The sequence below is a fragment of the Simochromis diagramma genome, unplaced genomic scaffold (genome assembly GCF_900408965.1).
Source record: "Simochromis diagramma unplaced genomic scaffold, fSimDia1.1 OVJJ01000309.1, whole genome shotgun sequence".
Taxonomy (NCBI): Eukaryota; Metazoa; Chordata; class Actinopteri; order Cichliformes; family Cichlidae; genus Simochromis; species Simochromis diagramma.
The window spans coordinates 273,089-295,071 of NW_024387313.1; the positions used below are offsets into that span (position 1 = coordinate 273,089).

The window sequence follows — 21,983 nt, forward strand, 5'->3', positions numbered from 1 at the left end:
TTTCTAGCACATGGAAGAAGTGGTTGTAAGACTGTGCACTGCAGCCTGACCTGCCTGTTCTCGGTCGATCTAAATCTAAAGAAAAAATGGATTTTACTCATAGTTTGTCTTGCTCTCCTTCTCCATCTCACTACAGGAGCAGCTCTGTCATTCAAATATGTATTTTATGATTTGTTTTCTCTTTTTCCTCTTGTAGGAGTTACCTGGACATGGCGAAGGTTTTGGTGTTTCGCCACTTCTTCTGGTTTGTGTTGTCAGTGGTCTTTATCACAGGGTCGACTCGCATATCTGTGTTTGGACTGGGCTACCTGCTTGCTTGCTTCTTTTTTCTGTTGTTTGGAACGCAGCTATTGGGCAAACCATCCAGAACTCGCCTCAACCTGTGGGACTGTCTCATCATCTATAATGTGGCAGTCATCATATCTAAAAATCTCTTATCTGTGAGTATAACATCTATAGTTTGGTGATGAATTATATTTTACGTTTACATCCACAACTAAGCAACAATGTGTTGTCCTGCTTCACGTATGTTGATGATATCACAAGGCTAACCTTGTTTGACCTTGTTTGAAAAATAATTTACTCTTCCCAAAAAACAACATTAAAAAAATAAGCAAACTGTCGATGTGATGTCCAGGGACCGCCTGGCTCCTCCCCCACCACATGGCAGTGGTTTGCTGTAAAAATCAGCTGCTAAAGCAGGGGTGGGCAATCCCAGTCCACGAGGGCCGGTGTCCCTGCAGGTTTTAGATCTCACCCTGGGTCAACACACCTGAATCACATGATTAGTTTGTTCCCAGGCCTCTGGAGAACTTCAGGACATGTTGAGGAGCTAATTTATCCATTTAAATCAGCTGTGTTGGTTCGAGGACACATCTAAAGCCTGCAGGACACCGGCCCTCGTGGACTGAGATTGCCCCCCCCCCCCCCTGTGCTAAATCCTCAGTCACACAAGGACAGACGATGGTCAGTGACATCGACTGCTAGGGAAAAATGTGTATTCCTCAACCAGATGGCGAGTGGTTTCTGGAGGTTATTGAGGCGATTGAGGTTGAAATAGGTCCACAGTGCTAGGTGTGTTCCACCTCTTCAAACGCGTTTGCTTTTACTTTGAGTTCAGTTGCTCAGGTAGAACACAACCAGCCAGTTGACCAGTTCAAACATTTGCTCGTTGTTTAGGGAGTGTTTGCAGACAAATGAGCTTTGTCCATTAAACTGCTGTGACCAAGGCTTTGTGATCGATTTCAGCCAGCGTACTCCAGTAACCATTCGCCAACCGGTCGAGGAATACGGAGGTCGTCAGGGGGCGGGTACCTGGTTGCTAGGTCGATGTGATTAACACGGTCTGGTAAAGCAGGACTCACAAAGTGTTAGGTGTTACCATTGAGAGTCCTGTGAAGCTGTCTCTCGTCAGTGCTGTCATTTCTTTATAGGAGCCTTTGAAAAAGCCAGAGGTTCTGTGTCCTACAGAGACACCTCATCACTTTGTGATATCATGATATAAAGAAAAAGAACAAGTTTGGAATCTGTGTATACAAAACGTCACATATAGAAATATTGACTGTGCTTATGTGTGTTTGTGTGTTTCAGATCCTGGCATGTGTGTTTGTGTTTGAGATGCAGAAGGGCTTCTGCTGGGTCATCCAACTCTTCAGCTTGGTATGCACAGTCAAAGGATACTATGATCGTAAGTTTTTAATAACAAAAATACTTGAGCTGCCGTATCAGTTTCTACTCAGACTGAACGTTGTGCCTTCAGTCTGTTTTTGGGTTTTTTTGCCAAGTACAATATGAAATGAGTCTTAAATTGAATGGTTGTACTTGGTATTTTAAAAAGCTTTAATTCTGATGGGGATTGATGTTCTGCAAAATTCACATTTACTTTCTTTGGATTTCTTGACAGCACAAGCAGTTAGTGACAAGACGTGCAGTCTCCCAGTAGAAGAAGCCGGAATAATGTGGGACAGTATTTGCTTTCTGTGCCTGCTGCTGCAGAGAAGGATCTTCCTCAGTTTCTACTTCCTTCATGTGACAACTGAACTGCAGGCTTCTGCCAAACAGGCCTCGAGGTACGACTCTGTGACATCGCTGACTGACATCATGCAAACATGCATGAGATGTTTGTCCTGAATTTACCCAAAATAAGTTTTTAAAATGCTTTAATTACTCACAAGTTATATTTATTGCGATGCCAAAGACACAACAAATCTAGACGATTCATATTTCACCTGACCACAGAAGCGCTGCAAATATTACCATTGTGGTTATTTGGTGCATTCACCGGCGATATTTGAAATATAAAATGTAGCACGTGCTGACCAAAATATTTGGCACAAAGTGTGTGCGTGACATGGCCTGAAGCAATGTGCACGGGTATCAGTGACACAGCGTCTGCCAAAAACATGTTTCATCACTTCAAAGTCTGCTCACCTCACTGTCATAGTGCACTGTTAATGTGCTGTCACCGTGACAATCACCCTGTCACGTCCGCTGCTCAGTAATACTCAGCAGATTAAAACATTTCATATTTAACATTTTGAAAAAAGGCTGTGGCCATAAACAGCTGGGACAGGAGGTGGCAGCTATACTGACACCTGTATTTACACGGACACACTTTTGTTCATAAACATGAAACGACCTGGTTACTGGCTGTAAACTGCTGATGGCACTAACTGACCTTTTCCTCTCAGGGGTTTCGAGCTCTTTAGAGCCAGTATTGTGAAGAACATCAAGTTCCACCAACAAGCTGAGAAGAAATCGCTGTCGCAACTCAAGAGATCGTAAGTGCTCACAGCAATGGAAAAATATATCGCAAATTCTAAGAAACCCTGAAAATGAGAGTGTTCAGAAACAAAGCATCACAGAAATGAAGTCCGTCTCCTTCTCTTCTTTTGTCCTCAGGATGCAGAGAATTCGATCCAAGCAGCAGAAGTACAAATATGGACACAAAATAAGTGAAAGCTCCAAAGAAAGCCCGGCTGTCGGTGCGACTCTTTTTACTGCCGTGTGTTTCCTGTCACTGCCAGAAGTTTAATCAGTGTCATCTGAAATCAATTACATACGTTAGATACGGCTTCTTTTCTTTCTACAACACTTTCTGTTATTTGTGCTTTGTAAAAATGTTTATTTGAAGAAGCATATTTGCTGTCTCCTCATCCTCTTTCCTGCCTCGGTGTCCTGATTTCCCTTCATTGTATTCCTTCCTGTTCCGTACATTTTTTCTTCACTTCTGTTAGTCAATAAAACTTCTCTGTGCTGCACGTGAGTTAGCTTCACATTACACTCTTAACATTTACTCTTTATTTCTTTTGTATTTCTGTTCTTCCTTCTGTGTCGTTTTAGGACCACTTTTATTAGGAAGATTGTTTCCCCCAAAAAAGACTAAAACACTTCCCAGACTTCTCTTAGTACAACTACTAGTGCAACTCTAAGCTTAGCATCCCCGCAGTGAGTCTGTCCTGAAAGCTCTTTGAACTTCTGTTTTCATTCCAGATGATCCAGAGATGCAGACAGGAAAAAAGAGGTCCAGGAAGAAGCTGTGGTACCAGCCGTGGTTGGACCATGCTGCAGGTAGCCTGGATAATAAGATGGAGACGATACTGATATGTGGAAAAACATACAAATAACCCAAGCCTGGAACTATGTCTGTCTAAACAACAGACATAGCTCCAGGCTTGGCTACAAGATCTGTAGCCAAGCCTGTAGTCTTAGTAGTAGAATAGTCTCTGTATGCAGTATATGTATGCAGTATATGTATGCAGTATATGTATGCAGTATAGTCTTGAATATAGAGTGTTGATCTGTGGAACCAGCACCCCAATACAGGAAGTCTGCAAAGGCTTCTGGATGTCTTACTCTGATAAAAAACCAGAAACCCTGAATAGCCTCGCAAGGCCGGTCCTCCCAACCACGTCCGTCATGGTAGCTCCTCTCTAGATCTGTGCTCCTGAAATATGACTGGGTTTATTTTAACTGGAAAACTAAGCCTAGAATGGTCTGTTACTTTAAAAGGCTGGAGTGACCTGTGATGTAGATTAATACTCAGACTTTTACCTTTACTGTTTCTGTAAAATAGTAAAGATAAAAGGGAACGTCCACAATTTAGACTTCTTTGATGATGTTTTATTGAAGCAGTTTAGCAGCCTGACTGTAGATGTCCAGAGCCAGATCTTCATTTGACGTCTTCTGCTCATCACAGGAACTAGAGAAAAAAATAACAATGGCAAATGTTCCCGAGCACCATTTTTATACTCTGCCCTTGTGCATCCCCCTCTCTCCTTCTCTCTGGATATCCAATCACCATTGTTGAGATACAGTCACCTGGTGTCCAGACACACCTCATTTCTCTCCCTATCCCTCTCTGCCTCTCTGGGTACTCTTACGCCCTCTCCTCCATTCAGAGATGGTCTTTCCCTTTTCACGTAAATGGCCTCCTTGACTCCCCATCTCTGAATCGAGGAGGGGGTGAGGGTTAGTGTCTTACATTGTTGTGATTGCAGCCATTCCCCAACTCTCTGTGAATGCGACTCATCACCACTGATCAATGGTCATGGCAATGTTCAATTAATGACCATGAAACTGACCTGACGGCCCATTGATAGTCAGTGATGCTAGTTTCAGTCATTGTGCAAATGTGCTGAGATTTCCTCACCTGGATGACTGAGCTTGCATAACTGACACTTTGTGTTTCATTCAGTTTTTGCAGTGTCACAGTTAGATTTATTAGTAGCTATTTCTCACATGAACATCTATTTCAAACATTATCCTCACAAATTAGCCCATGTGTCAGTTACATACATATATAGAACCAATATATTTTGTGTCTCTGTATGTAACTGTTTTCACTCACAAAAAAGAACCCAAATAATCAGCTCCGGTAGAGTCGAACTTTGTGACATCTAACATGCACAAACATACATACTCTGAATGCACTGGGAACAACTTGGGCTTCAGTATCTTGCCCAAGGATGCTTTGGTATGGAGACTAGAGCAGCTAGGGGTCAAACTACTTTCAAACGTTCCAGTTAGCAGGTGATCCGCCCTACCTCATGAGCAACATCCACCTCAGTCCACTCATCCATCGATGAAAACCCCTGTTTACAGACTACAAAGCAGGGAGATACAAGTATATCCACCTTTGCTCTGCTCACCACATCTTGTTAAAGGCAGTTCTGGAGTGGAACAGGGGGTGGCTGTGGCTCAGGAGGTAGAGCCGGTCATCAGCTGAGTTACTATGGTAACAAACTGTATCTATGAAGAAGGCCAGACAAAGTTACTCTTTGTCACTTTTGGATGATGCGGTCCTGCTTGTGTCTATGAGCAGTGATGATTTTGGTTTGAACAATGCATTCAAGAACTATAAAATGAGCCATGTTTGCTCAGAACGGACCATCGTAAATGCTACATGACCAGATTTTCTTTTGGTGCTATGATACAGATCGAGATTAAGATTTAGATTCATTACTTGTCATTGTAGAAAATACAGTAACATTTTGTGTGCTTACTCAACCACTGGCGAGGTATAAAAGCAGCTTTTTCAAAAAAAGACCCCAAAATAGTAACAATGAAAAGAACTCCAAAAAGTAGCATTAAAGGCAACAATAGCAACATATACAAATGATTGTTATAAGATAAGATAAGATAAGACTTTATTGATCCCACAACGGGGAAATTTTTGCGTCACCTCAGCTCAAGTACAGATATATGAAGGAAATACAAAAATACAATTAAGTACAATCAATGAAAAAAAGTAAGATAATCCACTATATACAATGGTAGCACACACAGTATGTGATTATGGATATAGTTGGAAATATGGAAGACATAAACTATATAGCTTGGAAGGTCATGAAGGTCCATTATGCATGAAGTGGTGACCGTGGATGTTCACAGTGTCCAGTGACTTACGGCAGCATTAGAGACTTATTTGAGTTATTTACATGACAATATGTTTTCCTACTTACAGTGCTACACTCAGGAGACTATTACCTGTTTGAATCTGACAGCGAGGATGAAGATGAGCTACAGTCTGAAGAACAGAAGCCTCAGAAACAGACTGCCTGTCAGGTGCTCACACACACAATTTATTCACACAAACAAAAGCGCAAAGTTTTGTGTTGTATGACGTATGCTGTTGCTAAAATGAGATTGTCTCTCCCAGTTGGCGTATCAGGCATGGGTGACTAGTGTGAAAACAGCTCTGAGAGAACGGCAGAATCGACAGGGTCGACTGAAGAGAACTGAGGGAGACGAAAGAGCTGATTCACACGAGGCTCTGTCAGTAAAAGGTTGGATTTACTTACATCGATTTCTGATAAGATATTGGATCACATGGCATCCCTGGAGTCAAACAGGGAAAATCTGTCATTTATAAATCTGTGAGAATAACATGTGAACTAGTAAATGGCTGACTGCTCTCAGCCTCTTAATGTCCTTTGGCAGTAAAACTGTAAACAGCTTTGCACAACTGTTACAAGTATTTATGTGTGTAAAAGCTAAAATGATTGTGATTTAATCCATTCAGACAATTTTACGATGTGACAACGATCAGTTAGAAAACTGAAGCAATTTGTCTACAAACCCTCCAAATTTCACCCCAACAAAGGGTCTTGTTACATAGTTACAAGTCAAGTCCAGTTAAGTCTTTAGTCCAAAATGCAGTGACTAAAGGATGTAGTTCTTGATTGTAGTGTGAATGCTTAAAGCTGCAAGACAAACTTTTAAACTTTGTCTACCTAACTGATTGCAAAATGAAATAAACTGTATTGCTAAATACAAAAAATAGTAGCAAAACCATAGAGTAAAGAACATGGACATGTTGGGGTGAAATAATCATTTGATCCCCTCCTAAATTTGTATGTTTGCTCACTTACAAAGAATCTGTTGCCACCTTTAAGAAAGGGCACTGGACCATGTGCTCCAACAGCAACATTCAAGTCACTACTCCAGGTGGAGCAGTTTAAGTATCTCAGGGTCTTGATCACGCGTACGCTCTGTCAGTGGTTATGCTGATGCTCCAGTCAAGTCTGTCCCGTATTTAGCAAGTGAAAATAAAATGAAATAAACCGTAATAAACCATTATGGCAAGGCTGGGATGGTCCATTTGGTAAAGTAAATCCGTTGGGCATCTTTCTTTGCCTTTAGACAATAATTCTGATGCAAAGGAGCCAAACAGGACAGGCAGAAAAAAAAAAAAAGACTACAAAAAAATGCATATAACAATTAGTATAGCTGTGGTTTTGTGGAATATATTGACCCATTAAAGATGCAATAATATATATATATATATATATATATATATATATATATATATATATATATATATATATATATATATGTATATGTATATATATGTATATGTATATATATGTATATATATATATATATATATATATATATATATATAAACATAAATAAATTAAAAAAAAAGAAAACAAGTGAAAGTTGCTATAGGCCCCTTGGAGGTATGTTTTACTTTTGTTTATATATTTAATGAGTCATTTCAATTAAGCTAAAGTGGACTAATTAACAGGCTGAGTGGGAAAAGCAATTCCAGCTCATTTGAAATGACCGAGCTCTTTACTTTCTCCCTGGGAGAGCCCAGCCTTCTTCACAGAATCGTTTCCTCTTTCAGTCACTACATTTGGTGCCACAGGTGAAGGCATGGATGAAGGTGGATTGCTAAATCAACGGGGAAAAGAAAGAGGGAAAGAAAAACAGCGGGGAAGAGGGACGGGGATAAAGGGCAAAAACCAAAAACCAACAAAATAAGCAGACAAAAAATGCATCTATCAGTCACTTGGATCACCTGCTGAGAAAGAAAAAGGAGAAAACAAGCAGAAGAAAACGAGAGCAATACAATAAACAACATCACGATGATATATGGGAATATGACAGTAAATACTAAATATTAAACATTATTGTGCAGCACATAAGATCAACAGAACACAGTGTGCTTTGAGGTAGGAGCCAAAAAGGCTAGAGGGTGTGGGGGGGCCACAGCCCCGTCCTCCAGGGCATGAAGCAGGTATGGAGGAGATCAAGACTCCAGACATCCAGAGGCCCCCAGAACACAAGAGACCAAGGAAGACCAACAGAGGGGCAGCCGCGCCACTGTCCCAGAAAGAGCTGAGGAGAGTCCCAGATGAGGGCTCACTCAGCAGCCGTGGAGCAGAAGCCAGGGGGGGTTGCAGTGACGTGCCCGTGAGCTCCGCCGGCAGCCAGCCGTGCCTGAGTGACCGAGCCCCAGGCCGAGAGGCCGGGGGCACCCCACCTCCGAAGTGGCCCGAGCGAGCCCCAGGCTCCAGGCCCCGATAAGCGGCCGCCAAGGAGTGAGCCGGTGTGTACCTGGACGCCCATCCCCAGACACAAAGAACCACCAACGCACCGATGTCTGAGGGAGTCCGCCACTGGCAGGGGAAGTGGTGGTGGGGGGAGATAGACCTCCAAACCTTGGAGGGCCTGAGATGTCCCCAGAGAGGTGGCGCCTGACACCCAACCTGACATATAGACACAAACAGGCACACACAGACACAAACATCCATTCCCACCCTCATGCTCTCATATGCACTTACTCCACACTCAACCAACGTGGAGACAGACATAAAGAGACGCTGTACACACGATCACACTCCCCAAGCGTACTCTACGAACCGGGTCTAGGTACCCTTGCCCCTGGAGGGGGGAACTGCACCCTTTTCCCTGCGGTGGCGAGAGGCAGACCGCCCCGACTCCGCAGCAGCAGGGAGGCCCCACACTCCAGACCGCAGTCGGACGGCCAACTCCTCCTCCTAGCCCCCCCGCTCCAGCAGGTCGCAGAGAACGGGGGTGAGAGAAGACTCCAAACCTCCCTCCACCTGCTCATTGTAGTGTTGATGCATGTGTGTTCTAAGGTGCAGTTAAAACCCAGGAGGGCATGGAGCTACCTGCCAGAGAGCAGCAGGTAAGCGCATAGTCCCTCCTGCTAGCCCTCAATGTCTACGTTTATTTAACATTGAGAGGTGGGCAACGACGCCAGGGGCCACACTGCATGTGTGGGTGGTTGTGGTGGAGCGGGAAGAGGGAGGCAGCTGGAGATGGGGAGGGAGGGAAGGGAGGGGCAAGTGACCCCTCCCTGGGGCCAGCTCCCCCGCTGACCCCAGTAGGCACCCCCATACTCCGCGACTCGCCAGGGAAAGGGGGCCCAGGCCCATCCAGACCGGGGCCCAGTGCAGCAGCGCCTCTCGGCCCCACAGAGCCCGGGACAGTCCACCCAACCCCACCACAGAGAAAACTGCACCCACCCCACCATCCACTCATCTTCCAGACTACATGAGACAATAGACGCCCAGGCTGAGATCTTCCTCCACCTCTCCTGTATCTCCCCCTCCTGCAGAGAGAGTTCCTGAAGAGAGGAGACCTCCTGCAAGATGTAACAGCCTCCCCCACCAGTCGAAAAGCCCCCCAGGTGGCTCGATGCACTGGCGGCACCCTGTGCCAGGGCTGGGCCCCCATGCACCCATCCGCCCACAACCCCGGCGACACACCAACCAGGACCCAAGCCCCCGAGGCCCGGCCAGGGCCCCAGCCCAGAGCCGGAGCGCCCCCAGAACCTCACGCCCGTCCCGGACCCACCCAGGGGCAGCCAGGCTACCAGGTCAGTAACCCAAGTCAGCACAGACCCTCCCCTAGCCCCGCTGCACGCAGCCACGAGGAAACAGTCACCTAAGAGCCAACAGAGCCCTTAATAGGCCATGATCGATACCCCGGGTTGAGCCCCCCAAGGAAGATGCCTCCGGGGAACCCCCCGACGCCCTAAGCCTGTCCCTACCCCCACACCAATCACAACAGTGAAGGCGGGACCAAACTATGACCCCTCACCCCCACTAGGTGATGGAGCTGATCAAAGGAGCCCAGAGCAATTGATCTGATGTGGTGGCAGAGGCTGTATCAAGACTAATGTAATCTAATAGATAATTTCTATATTGGTTAGAATTAAGATTATTTTTATTTTTCCAGTTCATGAGGACTGTTTTCTTGGCTATGCATAGGGCAGTGAAGACCATATGGGCTATATTCTTTTCTGAAGTGACATTATCTAAGCTGCCCAACAAACACACTAAAGGGGACACTTTCACTCGTTTTCACAACAAGTGGTAGAAGACGAGTTATGTGACAAAAAACTAAAATAATAACAGCTAAAGATTTTATTATCTTTATAACAATATATATTTTTCAGGTTCTCCACCCATAGAGGTTTAGAGGTCAATACTGTGTGAAGTCAGCCTTCACATCAATTATCACATTTACATCATGTTGCATTAATTAAAATGAGCTGCAAATTAAACTGATGTCAGGTGAACTGGTGATTGCAACATACATGACACACGTGTTCCATAGACCTGAAATAAACAAAGTCAACACTTTGTCCAAAGCATTAGAGTAAGGTCTACAAGCCTGGGGTCCGTTCTTCGTACCTCGCTTACTACATCCAAGATCAAATCATCGCGCTAACTTTGAGCTCGCTATTCCGGTTCTCCGAACACACCTGTTGTTGACGATTAGTACAGCTGGATGAAGTAATGTGAGATCACTGGGTGGCTTAACAGGGGCTACGCATCGATAGTAGAAACATTGATCGCCAACCCTTTGATTGGTCGGCGACAATGTCGAAGGAGCGCGCTCAGTATTTTTCGGCAGCAGAGCAAGAACTCTTGATTGAGGGATTTCAGGAGTTTCAGAGTTTAATTAAAACGCAAGGGAACACTGCAAAGGCTGCAAAAGCAAGGAGAGAGGGCTGGCAGAAAGTTGCTGACAAATTAAACTCGTAAGTAATTTAATAATAATAATAATAATAATAATGGATTGGATTTATATAGCGCTTTTCAAGGCACCCAAAGCGCTTTACAATGCCACTATTCATTCACTCTCACATTCACACACTGGTGGAGGCAAGCTTCGGTTGTAGCCACAGCTGCCCTGGGGCAGACTGACAGAAGCGAGGCTGCCATATCACGCCATCGGCCCCTCTGGCCAACACCAGTAGGCGGTAGGGTAAATTTATTATATTACATTATATTATATCATATTATATTATAGTATATTACATTATATCCTCTTTCACATTAGAGCCACGACAGGACCCACTAGAACATGGGAACAAGTAAAAGTGAAATAGAAGAATATTCTACAGAATGGTAATATTTATCACTTATATTGCTTTTAGTCTCTTGAAATGAGACCCTGAAATAATCTGTTTGTTTATAACAGCAACCAAGAAAAGGGCAGAGCAAAAAAAGACAGGTGGTGGTCCTGCACCCCCTCGTCAACAAGTTGGTTAAGTAAATAATACCCTCACGGGAAAGTCGATATCTCTCTATGAGCACACTGTCGCGCTGAGCTAAAGGATCCTGTCTGTCCCGCAATATACGCTGAATTCTGAGAACTCTCCTTATCAATTTTGCACCTTCCGCAATGGGTGGCTCGCGTATACGGACAGGACATGGCTGCGACAGACTTCCCAAATCCACCTTCGCTTTTATAGCCGTGGTCTCTCATCTTGATTACATGAAGTAATTTACAATTACTACTTTAAAATATGAATTACATCTGAAATAATCAAATACATGAAATAGAATGATTAATAGTACATTTCCCTTTTTTTAGGAAATGACCTGTATGTATCTGTATGGAATCAATAAAAGAATCAAGTACTGCATTAACTTTAGTTACATTGATAATATTTATTTATGGTAAAACAGTGGTAAAATATCACTATTGCTTTCGTATACATGACGCGGACATACTTGAGTGGCCGCGATCTAATCCTGTTTACATAAAGTAAACCTGCTCCCGAGCAGGTTTACGCTTACGGATCTGTTGCTATGACAGCAAGTCCCGGATGAGCTTCGGAGAACCGAACGATCCAAGATCACGCGAAATCGTCAACAATCTAATCCAGCTAACCTACTTAGCGAGGTACGAAGAACGGACCCCTGGTGCCACATCGCATCTCTGGATGTTTTTCTCATTTTTTAAGTGTTCTTGAGCACCAGGTTTCTGGAGAGGATTCATTTGGCATCCACTGCTTTTTCACTCCTTTTCAGTCCAGCCATTGTATCTGATCAATGTTTGTTTTGTTTGTTTTTGTTTTTTGTTTGTTTTTGAAAAACAAAAACAAACAAAAAAAGAGAAATGTGTGTGTGTTTGTTTTTGAACTCGATGGTCAAACCAGCGTTGTCTCTACACATGACAATTTTGTGTCACAAAATACGTTGTTTAATTTCTTTTGTTGAATCAACAGAAAGTGTCAAAGACAGCAGTTTGACGGACATAAAATTGTATTTTTGGACCAACAAAGTGATTCGAGCTGTTTGCTAAAAATTGGCACGTCTTGGTTAAAATGACAAAAGAAGAACCTGCAGGCATAAAACTTTCTGTCTCTAAAACCCGGCTGGCCACTCTCAGCCGTACGGCATGTGGTCGCCTGCTCAGTACACCGAGCTAAACCGGCGCCCACAATCGGCTCATTCAGAAAAATCCACCATACATTATCATCTGTAAAGTATTTAACTGGCAACACCTTCATTTATCAGCATGACAGTGATCCAAACAGTCATTACAGATCTGACATGATGGCGATTTGACAGTGTTTGCAACAGAAATGAACAAGTCTCAGTCAGCAGTGGGTTATTATATCTGGTCTTTGACAACTAATGTGAAGAGAAGCAGTGAAATACAAAGGCACATGCTGTTATCAAAACAATTTATAACCATTTTCTTTCCTTCTGAAGACATGCAAAAACCAAAAAGTTGTCAGACTTATTGGTATTAAAAGGTCGCATCTACATGGTAGAGGTTGTACAGATATACTATACTAATGCAGATATTTACAGTCTTTGTGTATTTGATTTTGTCTAGGCTCTGGGGATGATGATTACGAGGAACCCATCGTTCAGGATGGGGAGTCAAAGCAACAAGAGTCTGGTAGGTTCACGTAGTCCCTGCTTTTCTGCTCTTGACCATTTGCAAAGGGGTTCCATCATTCATGGTATGTAGTTTGTGTCCAGTTTGTGTGGTTTTGTGTACTATCAGATGGCTTTCTTTCTGTGTTTTACTTTATGAGAATGCACGCAGGGAAATGCAGGCTGAACTAGATTAGGAAGGAACACCAGAGGAACCACCGAGTCACAGAATGACATCATTAACTCAACTTACAAAACATGAGAATCCAAAGACTCAGGGAAAGCATAAAGTCCTGAGGCCCTGATATAATTTGCATTAATTATATAAGAATCTTTTTCAGTGTGGCTTTGTTGTCTGTCTTTTACCTGTGCAGGTCGTGGTGAGACGGTGCAGAGGATCTTGGATATTCTGCGTTTCTTGGGGGCGATAGTGCTGGCGATGGTTGATGGACTCACTCAGTGGCTTAATTTACTGACTAAACAGTACAGAGAGATTTCTACTGTTTTGTGCAATGAGCGCTACTTCATCATCCAAAAGATTCAGCAGGTAAACACAACAGAGTGTGCAGTATGCACAAGCAAGTGCACATGCACGCACGCACACACACACACATAGAAACGAACACTAACTACAGTCTGTGTGACTCTGGTGACAGCACGGTTCAGCAGCAGACTCCAGAGATGATCAGGAATCTCAGGGCAGTGAAAGCTGCACCCTGGAGACGTGTTTGGACGACACCGATGCAGAAAATTCTACCAGGTACAGGTTTGCAGGGTCACTGATGTTTCCTGTGGATTTGATTTGATGTAGCTTTTATCCCTCTGGGCGTGGTGGGGAGTGGCGTCAGTTTTCAAGTGGTCCTTTGCATGAACATAGTTTCTCAGGAGCACCTAAAGGAATTACTTCAATTTTGGCAGAAATGTTTATTTTGACTGGGGGATAAAATGAATAGAAGTAGGTTGTCAAAGGTTAAAGTCATTATGACCTCAAAAACTACAATTTTCACCCATAATAAATGTATTACCCAAGGCAGAAATTCCTCTTAATGTATGGAACTGTCCTACTTCAACACTCTTTGTGCTTGCCATAAAATGGACTGCATAATTCTAGAGTATCTTCTCTGCTTGACTGTTTTCTCCAGCATTTATATTCTATATTCTGAGGCTCTAGTAATGAACAGTGGATTAGTTGTTTTTTTTTTTTGTTTGTTTTTTTTTTTCCAAGTCAAGTCAAGTCAACTTTATTGTCAATTCTGCCACATGTACAGGACATACAGAGAATAGAAACTACGTTACTCTCAATCCCTAGATAAAAAAAGCAAATGAACATTTAAATATAAGAGTGATTAAAAAATGCAGGTAAAATAATTAAAAAGTAAAAATTTAAATAAATAAATACAATACAATTTTACATATAACAAGAAAGCTATACAATATACAATATACAATATAATGGGTAAATGACATTGGGTGTAAACCAGGCAGAGTAGTGCAAATAGGCAAATAGTTTCATCCAAATGGTAAAAGGCAGGTCACCAGAGGATTTAAATAGTTGATGTTGATTTAATTCTGTAGATTAATCCACTTCTTGTCCTCAATTTTTGTTGCGTGTGTGTCTCAGGTGCCTGGAGGATAGCATAAACCAGTGTACCCCCAAGCTAAGACTCAACAGCAGTGGGAATATCCTAACTCCAAAACCACCATCCAGCAGTACGGGACTGATCCCAGACTTATCCAACCAGCAGCAAGGCAGACACTCCAGAACAGCCAGTGAGCTGCTGGGAGACAGGTAGATGCTGGGGACACTCTGAGTAAGGAAGTTACCGACACTCACAGGCAGTGATTGTACTTTATGAAACTAGCAGTGTGCCAAAAAACATCTCCCAAGCAGCCCAATTCTAGCATGTTTCTATGGAAGCCCGTTTCCGCCACTAAAAAAAAAAAAAAAGGATCCATAACTCAAAATTTCAAGTTATTTTCTCGAAGTTTCGAGTTACTTTCTCGAAATTTCGACATATTAACTCGAAATTTCGACATATAAACTCGAAATTTTGAGAAAAGTAACTCGAAATTTCGAGTTAGCGCTGCCAATCAGTAATCTACGTGAATGACGTGATTTCCTCGTTACCCAGAAGCTGAAGCCCTCAGCTACAAATGCTACAGCTAAGCTACCGGTATTACATCCAGTCGTGAATGCACAGATTGCTGAGTGTTTTCAGCCTGGCTTCACAAATGATGAAACCCCCGTGTTATTAGCTGAATCACATGGTGTTACTATCAGCAAACGTACTCGCGAAAGCGCCAATTTGTTGGGATCCGTTTTTGAGTGCGCGTTCCTCTGCGCCATATGCTTCCGGGTAACAAGAAAGCGACCTCATTCACGCATATTTTTGATTGGCAGAGCTAACTCGAAATTTTGAGAAAAGTAACTCGAAATTTCGAGTTATGGATACTAGCTGTTTTGTTTTTATTTAGTGGCGGAAACGGGCTTCCATATGTTTCAGTGTATTCTCTCCCATTCCCTCTTCCTTCACTCAGATTCTTTCTTTTGCACTGTATTCATGTGCAAACGTGTGGTCCTGACCAGCCTTGTGTCTCTGCAGGCAGTTTTTGATCGAGGAGTTGGAACAGAGCAGAGAGTTTTTTTCCAGCCAGAGCCGTCTGCTGAAGATGCTGTTTGCCATGTACAACCTGCTGTCAGCCAACTCTGAGCTGGTCTGCTATTTCATCATAGTGTTAAATAATGTGGTCAGTGCCTCCGTCATATCACTGGTCCTGCCCATACTGGTGTTCCTGTGGGCTATGCTGTCTGTTCCAAGACCAACCAAAAAGTTTTGGATGACTGCTATAATCTACACAGAGGTAAGAACAGAGAAATGTTGTTATTTTCATCGTGTGGGCTTTTTCAGTTCATCCATAAATATCTTACTATGTTGCTCAGTATCATGTGTAGCACGTATGAGTGCCTCTGTCCACACCTCTGTGGAGTGGAGAGTCAGCTGGATGCAGCTGTACTTGTATCCAGTAAACTTAATTTGTCCAAATTATTCAGACTAATATCTTGTGTGTTATGATTTTCAGCATACATTTAAAGCAGCCAATCGAAAGCTGGCTCATCTGTATATGACTTCTTTAACAGAGGACGGCGGGTCGGGGCTCTTTGCTGGTTTGACCGCTGGCTTCTCTGCTTCTTTTCAGGTTATGGTAGTGGTGAAATACATTTTCCAGTTTGGATTTTTTCCTTGGAACAGTAGTTTCGAGATGACCCTTGATAAGCCTTTCTTCCCACCTCGCATCCTTGGCCTGGAAAAGACTGACAACTACATCAGATATGATCTTCTTCAGTTGCTGGCTCTGTTTTTCCACAGATCCCTGCTGATGGTAAGTCCACCACTGATTTCGGCTCGAAGAGCCTGCAGAGTTGATTTCAGTAGGCCCTTGTCTGTGTGCTCCATGATGAGTGTTCAGACAGCACTGAGAAAAGTGGACATTTCTTTGTAATTTGGTTTGCCTGTTTGTGTACACACAGCGGTATGGCCTGTGGGACCATGAAGGCCCCATGGAGGATCACAGCGCTTCTCCAGAAACGTTTAATGTTGGAGTTAAAACTAGAGAAGGAGATGAAGATGGAAAGCAAAAGGCAAAAAGAAAAAAAGAAGAGAGAGAGGAAGACAGAGTCAGTACAGCCTCCACGCTGGAAAACCTGGAAATAACTGAAATCAGCCAAATTAAAAAGGTTGGTGTGAATACGAGATGTTGTTTGGTCTCGGTTACTGGGCTGTTTTTAAAAGAATGTTTTGGGACATTCATTAAAAGCTGCAGGATCATGTAACACAATCAGCACATTTACAGTCACCTGCCATTTCATTAGTTACACTTTGCTAGAACGGGTTGGACCTGCTTTAGCATCAGAGTCGTCACGGTGATGGAGATCTGATTACAGTGAACTCATCGGCGTTTTCAAGAAATCCGTCTGAGATTAATTGAATTTTGTGACGCAGAACATTATCCTGCTGGAAGCAGCCTTTAGAAGATGGGTAGCAACAGGTAGGCTGTGGGGTTTAAATGACGGGCAGGTTGGTGCTCAGAGGCCACGAGTGTGCCAAGAATTACAATCCCAGCAGATCAGAGGTTTCAGAAATACTCAGACTGGCCCGTCTCGCACCCACAACCACGCCACCTTCCACGTCACTTAAATGAACTTTCTTGCCTGTTATCTTGACCAAGTCTACATCCCTAAATGCATTCGTTTGCTGCTGTGGGATTATCTATCTATCTAATCTAATCAGTCGATCACGCGGCAAGATAACCTTCATTTAAGTGACTTGGAAGCTGGAATGGTTGTTTAGCATATGTGTTGAAGAGGTGTACCTAATGAAGTGGGTGAGTTTATTGTATAATGATTTGGAATTAAGTCCAAATGTATTAAATCGCTCATTTATCAACACAGGATGATGAGAACTACGTTGAACCGAGTACCAGCTCTGACCTTTCTACCATACAGCCCACTGAATCAACACCCACTGGGTCGCAAGATACACCAGGAGAAGAAATCCTGCCTTGGGTGAAGAGTATCCAGCCGGATAAGAGGGAAGGAGACGATGAGGACGTGACAGAAGAAGTCCCAAAGAAGAGAAGCAGCATCAGGTTCCGCAAGAAAATAAAAACTCCTAAACAGCAGCACGGTAAAGGTTTGTAGGTTCATTATATGTAGACTGTGATGATATAGGTTTCTCTGTTTCTGTGTGTTATTGTGGGGTCTTTACCTTACAATATAAAGTACTTTGGGGAAACGGTTGTTGTGATTTTGCCCAGTCCAAAGAGCTGATGTTAGTGGGGACGGGTTAACTGGAAAGTTCACAGGTGTGAATGTGAGAGTTAGCCCTGCCACAGACTGCCGACCTGTCCACGGTGCACCCTGCCTCTCGCCCTATGACAGCTGAGATAGCCAGGTATAATCTGCCTTTAGCACAGAGACACGTTTTCTAAATACAGTGGTGTGAAAAAGGGCTCCCCCTTCCATCAGGAAGCGATGTCTCACTTAAATGTTTCAGATCATTAAACAGATTTAACTATTAGACAAAGATAACACAAGTAAATACAATCAGTTTCTAAAAAAAGGTGTTTATTATTAAACCTACTCTGTGTGAAAATGGCATTGCCCCCTAAACCTTTCAGCCTTATTACTTCAAAGTAAAACTAAAGCAACCCAACGTTTGAAGAACTACAGTCCGTTATATATAGAACATGTTATCATCGGTAATTACGTGCCTGTGAAGGAAGCCGTCAATAAATGACCTCATTAAAGTCATAAGTAAATTTATATTTGGATTGAAATGAAATGAAGCAGAATGAGACTAAAGACCGTTTTTTCCACCTTAGTCATCCCAGTGTGTGTCTCCTCCTATTTTACCTCTTTTATTTTACATCTCTTATGCTTTTGGTTGCCTAGTTGGATTAAGTGTATTAAACTTAGCTTTGATTCAGTTCTTTTCTCTCCTTCACTGTCACCTGTCCAAGACACCAATCATTGTTGAGTTTGAAGTGCTGAATCTAAAACGTCCTCGCTGCCTTAGGCTGTAAAGCAGCCCTAGTGAATCTGAGCCAGAGGAAAAGCCGACATTACTGAACTCTGCAGTCTTTGTGGTACAGTGGTTCGCACTCTCACCTCACAGCAAGAATCTCCTTCAATTCCCTGGCCGGTTGGGTGTAGCTTGCATATTTTCCCAGTGTCTTTGAAGCTTCTCTCCAGGGTCTCCAACAAACCAAAGACATGCATATTCTTCTCGTTTGTGATTCTAAAATTGGCTGTAAGTGCGAATGTGAGCATGAGTGTGTTTCTCTGTGTCTTAGCGGCCTGTCCACAGTGTACCCAGCCTCTGGCCCCATTACAGCCAGGATAGGTCCCAGCCTTTCTGTAGCCCTGTAGTAGATAAGTGGGAGAAAATGGATGGATGGTTTTTCTTGCCACCAACAGTGATTAAAATGATGCTGCATTGTTTGAACCTTTCCTTTATGATCCCCGGACAGACCAGATGACCCCATCTTGTGCTTCCTACAGACCTGGATTTCCCTCACAATAAGATGGAAAATCACCTGCACACCCCGTCCACTTACTTCCCAACATTCTCCTCCAACCTTTACAGTATCCTCTGGTGAACCTGAAAGCACCCGCCCAAGCGCATTAGATCAGCTTTTATAATCAAAGCATCATATCATCATATAATGTATTTAACAGTTAAGCTGGAAGTGGTATTACTGTAAAGTTGGGAGTGTTTAGGAACAACACAGCCAAAAGTGTCAGAGCATGTAAAGTGGCATATAATGCATAAAAGTCATCAAACCTCCTCTGGCATTAACATCAGTACAGAAACAGCCCAGCATGGGTGTTCATGGCCACCTATGGCCACTCCCTCTCCATGTGCTGTGATTTAAGGCTCACTCTGGTTTTTACTGCTGGGATAATGTGTCAAGTGAAAAAAAAGACAAATGTTGCATCTTCTAAAATATAATTCCCCCTTTCTGTTGTGGCGATTGTAGTTAAATCTCTCATCTGGTTTCGACTTTTCCAGTGGAGTCCAGTGGAGCTGAGACTGTTGACTCCAGTAAAGAAATGATGACGAAGAATCAAAAAGGCAGGAAGAGAGAAGCAGCCAGTAAGAGAATACGGGATGTGGGACACAAGATAAAACATGTCTTCATTTACGGGTAAGTGAAAGCTGTTCCTGATGATCTCTTAAGAAAATGTATCATTGTGCTTCTTGTGTTAATGAAAAAGTAATGTTAAAAAGGTGTGGTGCTGTAGTAAAAGTCGTGTGCAGTGACTTAATGCAAGCTGGTTTCCTGCAGGCTTCAGAGTGTTTACAGGCCAGCTCAGGGTTTCTTCAGGGATATTCTGCACTCTGAGTACCGGGCTGCCACCGATGTCTATGCACTCATGTTCCTGACCGACGTCATTGACTTCATCATCATCGTCTTTGGCTTTTGGGCTTTTGGGGTGAGACAGAAGCTCGTCATTTTGTGACTAACGGTAAAATACAGAAATGAAAACGAAAACTACAAAGAGATCAAAACGATAACATTTGACCTAAATCAAGTGTTTTGGAAATGAGACTTTTAACCTCAGTGAGATGTTTACCTGGATACATAAAAGACAAACCCCAAACATCTGCCACACAGCTGGAACTGAATAGGCCGACTAACTGCTTTTGTTTGCCCTCTGTATGCCTCATTGTTTCTAACGTTGATCTCAACATGTAACAACAGTCTGATCTTTAGTTTGTTGTCATGGTGTCCAAAGGTATGTAAGTAAATTAGCCAGACTGTGTTTTAACAGTTGTAGTTGTTATTTGTGGTAAGTATTTATATTTGTCCCATTTTTGGCTTTATTACTCCACAATGCTTAAGTTTCATCAAAGAACACCAGACATTGTCAGACGTTTTGTAATCAAACACACTGTTGAAACTGAAGCTGAATAATAGTAAATGTGTTAACTATAAAAGTACATGTCATGTTTGGAAGATAATCTTTAAACCACGTAAAAGAGACAGGCCTTCCCATTACTTTTGTCCTGTTTCTTCAGAAACACAGTGCAGCAGCTGATATAGCGTCCACGCTGTCAGAAGACCAGGTGCCGGAAGCTTTCCTGGTGATGCTGCTCATCCAGTTCAGCACTATGATCATTGACAGAGCGCTATACCTGCGCAAGGCTGTCACGGGAAAACTCATCTTCCAGGTTCTGTTCACATAATAACATTCTTATCATTAATTATTCACATAGCTTCACGGGGTGATCCAAAGTTCAGAGGAACAGTCCACAAAAAACAAGAAACTATTTTAATAAAACTGATTTAAATGTGATCTTTCTCCCATTCAGAGTCATCCTCTCTGTAGGGTGCTATTGTTAGTTTACTCCTTAGAAGCTGCCTGTATCCTCCTGTACTAGTGCTTCAGAGTGGCATCATAGAGGAGGGGTGGAGAGCCAGAAAGCCCCACAGGGAGGTGTGTGGCTGTGCTCTCCGTGAGAGTGCTGAAGGACTGTCAGCTGCTGAATGCAGGCGATTGGAGCAGAAATCTTGCTGTAACCTTGAATGAACCGGTGATTAAAAATGAGCAAATCCTAAACTTTGAACTTTATTAGTTGATTATGGTCATTCAACTACATCTTTTACCTTACCTGGATCTGCCTTTATCTGCTCAATCATGATGAAAAACTAGTACATCACCACAGTAGGAAAAGATGAACCGACTGACCCAGTCAAGGGTAACTGCAGTAACTGTGGCAGGACACAGGGCATTACCAAGTTAAATGCTTCGTCTCATCTTCATTGATTCTTCTCTTACAACTGCACCACAGAAGGATTTATGACAGGAAACAGCTTCAATATCGTGGTCGCCCTTTACACCTGTATCCCTACAACGAGGCAGCGAGGCTGTCGTGGCTACAGCAAAAACAGAACGAGCTTTACCCCGATCAGATGTGCCAGGTTGAACCTTTCAGTGACCACACCCACCCTGGAGAGTCAACCACAGCACATAAACCCTCACACGCGCCACAGGAGAACGGATCAGCAGTCAGCACCTCGGTCGGTCTCTCCCAGAGGCTGTTATAGTAAAATTCCACGTTAAACCAATTCCCATTAGGGAATGCTGGAAAAAAATGACACGTTTGCTCCTAGTCTTAGTTTCCATGCTTCCAAACGCTTGGAAGTTGTGGACTCTGGGTCGTATGCAGCGATCCAGCTCTCATGAGCCAAAACAATAATTCGAGGTAGGTTTGAAATAGAAGTTTGCACTTTTCATGTCAGACTCTGCACAGAGAGCAAAGACACAGTGGTCAGCAGGTCAGTCAGTCTCTACCTGGATGTGCACGAGAGGCTGATCTTGAATGGGAGATTAGACAATTTTACAGTTGGGTATGATTTTCAGTTTTTGTGAACGTGATTGTGTCATATATCTTCTGTCTGGTCTCATGTTTGTTGAAAGACTCTTTTACATAAAATTGATTTGAATCTTTTTTCTTCCTAAAATGTTGCATCTTT

General features: G+C 43.0%; 1 protein-coding gene across 3 annotated transcripts in view; it reads left to right on the forward strand.

Moving 5' to 3' along the window:
- The window catches only part of piezo1 (piezo-type mechanosensitive ion channel component 1), an 86,332-nt gene that overhangs the window by 46,413 nt on the left and 17,936 nt on the right, over nt 1–21,983 (forward strand). Inside the window, exons 25-43 of one of the 3 annotated variants that reach the window (XM_040005089.1) lie at nt 197–440; nt 1,591–1,687; nt 1,904–2,069; nt 2,691–2,780; nt 2,902–2,984; nt 3,493–3,570; nt 5,966–6,066; nt 6,161–6,287; nt 12,898–12,963; nt 13,316–13,488; nt 13,598–13,701; nt 14,563–14,730; nt 15,545–15,803; nt 16,140–16,322; nt 16,471–16,677; nt 17,446–17,632; nt 19,514–19,649; nt 19,791–19,938; nt 20,525–20,677. In XM_040005089.1, coding sequence (XP_039861023.1) covers nt 197–440; nt 1,591–1,687; nt 1,904–2,069; nt 2,691–2,780; nt 2,902–2,984; nt 3,493–3,570; nt 5,966–6,066; nt 6,161–6,287; nt 12,898–12,963; nt 13,316–13,488; nt 13,598–13,701; nt 14,563–14,730; nt 15,545–15,803; nt 16,140–16,322; nt 16,471–16,677; nt 17,446–17,632; nt 19,514–19,649; nt 19,791–19,938; nt 20,525–20,677 — 2,770 coding nt within the window. Of the gene's footprint in view, nt 1–196; nt 441–1,590; nt 1,688–1,903; nt 2,070–2,690; nt 2,781–2,901; nt 2,985–3,492; nt 3,571–5,965; nt 6,067–6,160; nt 6,288–12,897; nt 12,964–13,315; nt 13,489–13,597; nt 13,702–14,562; nt 14,731–15,544; nt 15,804–16,139; nt 16,323–16,470; nt 16,678–17,391; nt 17,633–19,513; nt 19,650–19,790; nt 19,939–20,524; nt 20,678–21,983 lie in introns of all 3 variants that reach the window. The other 2 variants (XM_040005088.1, XM_040005087.1) reach the window with 2 other exon arrangements.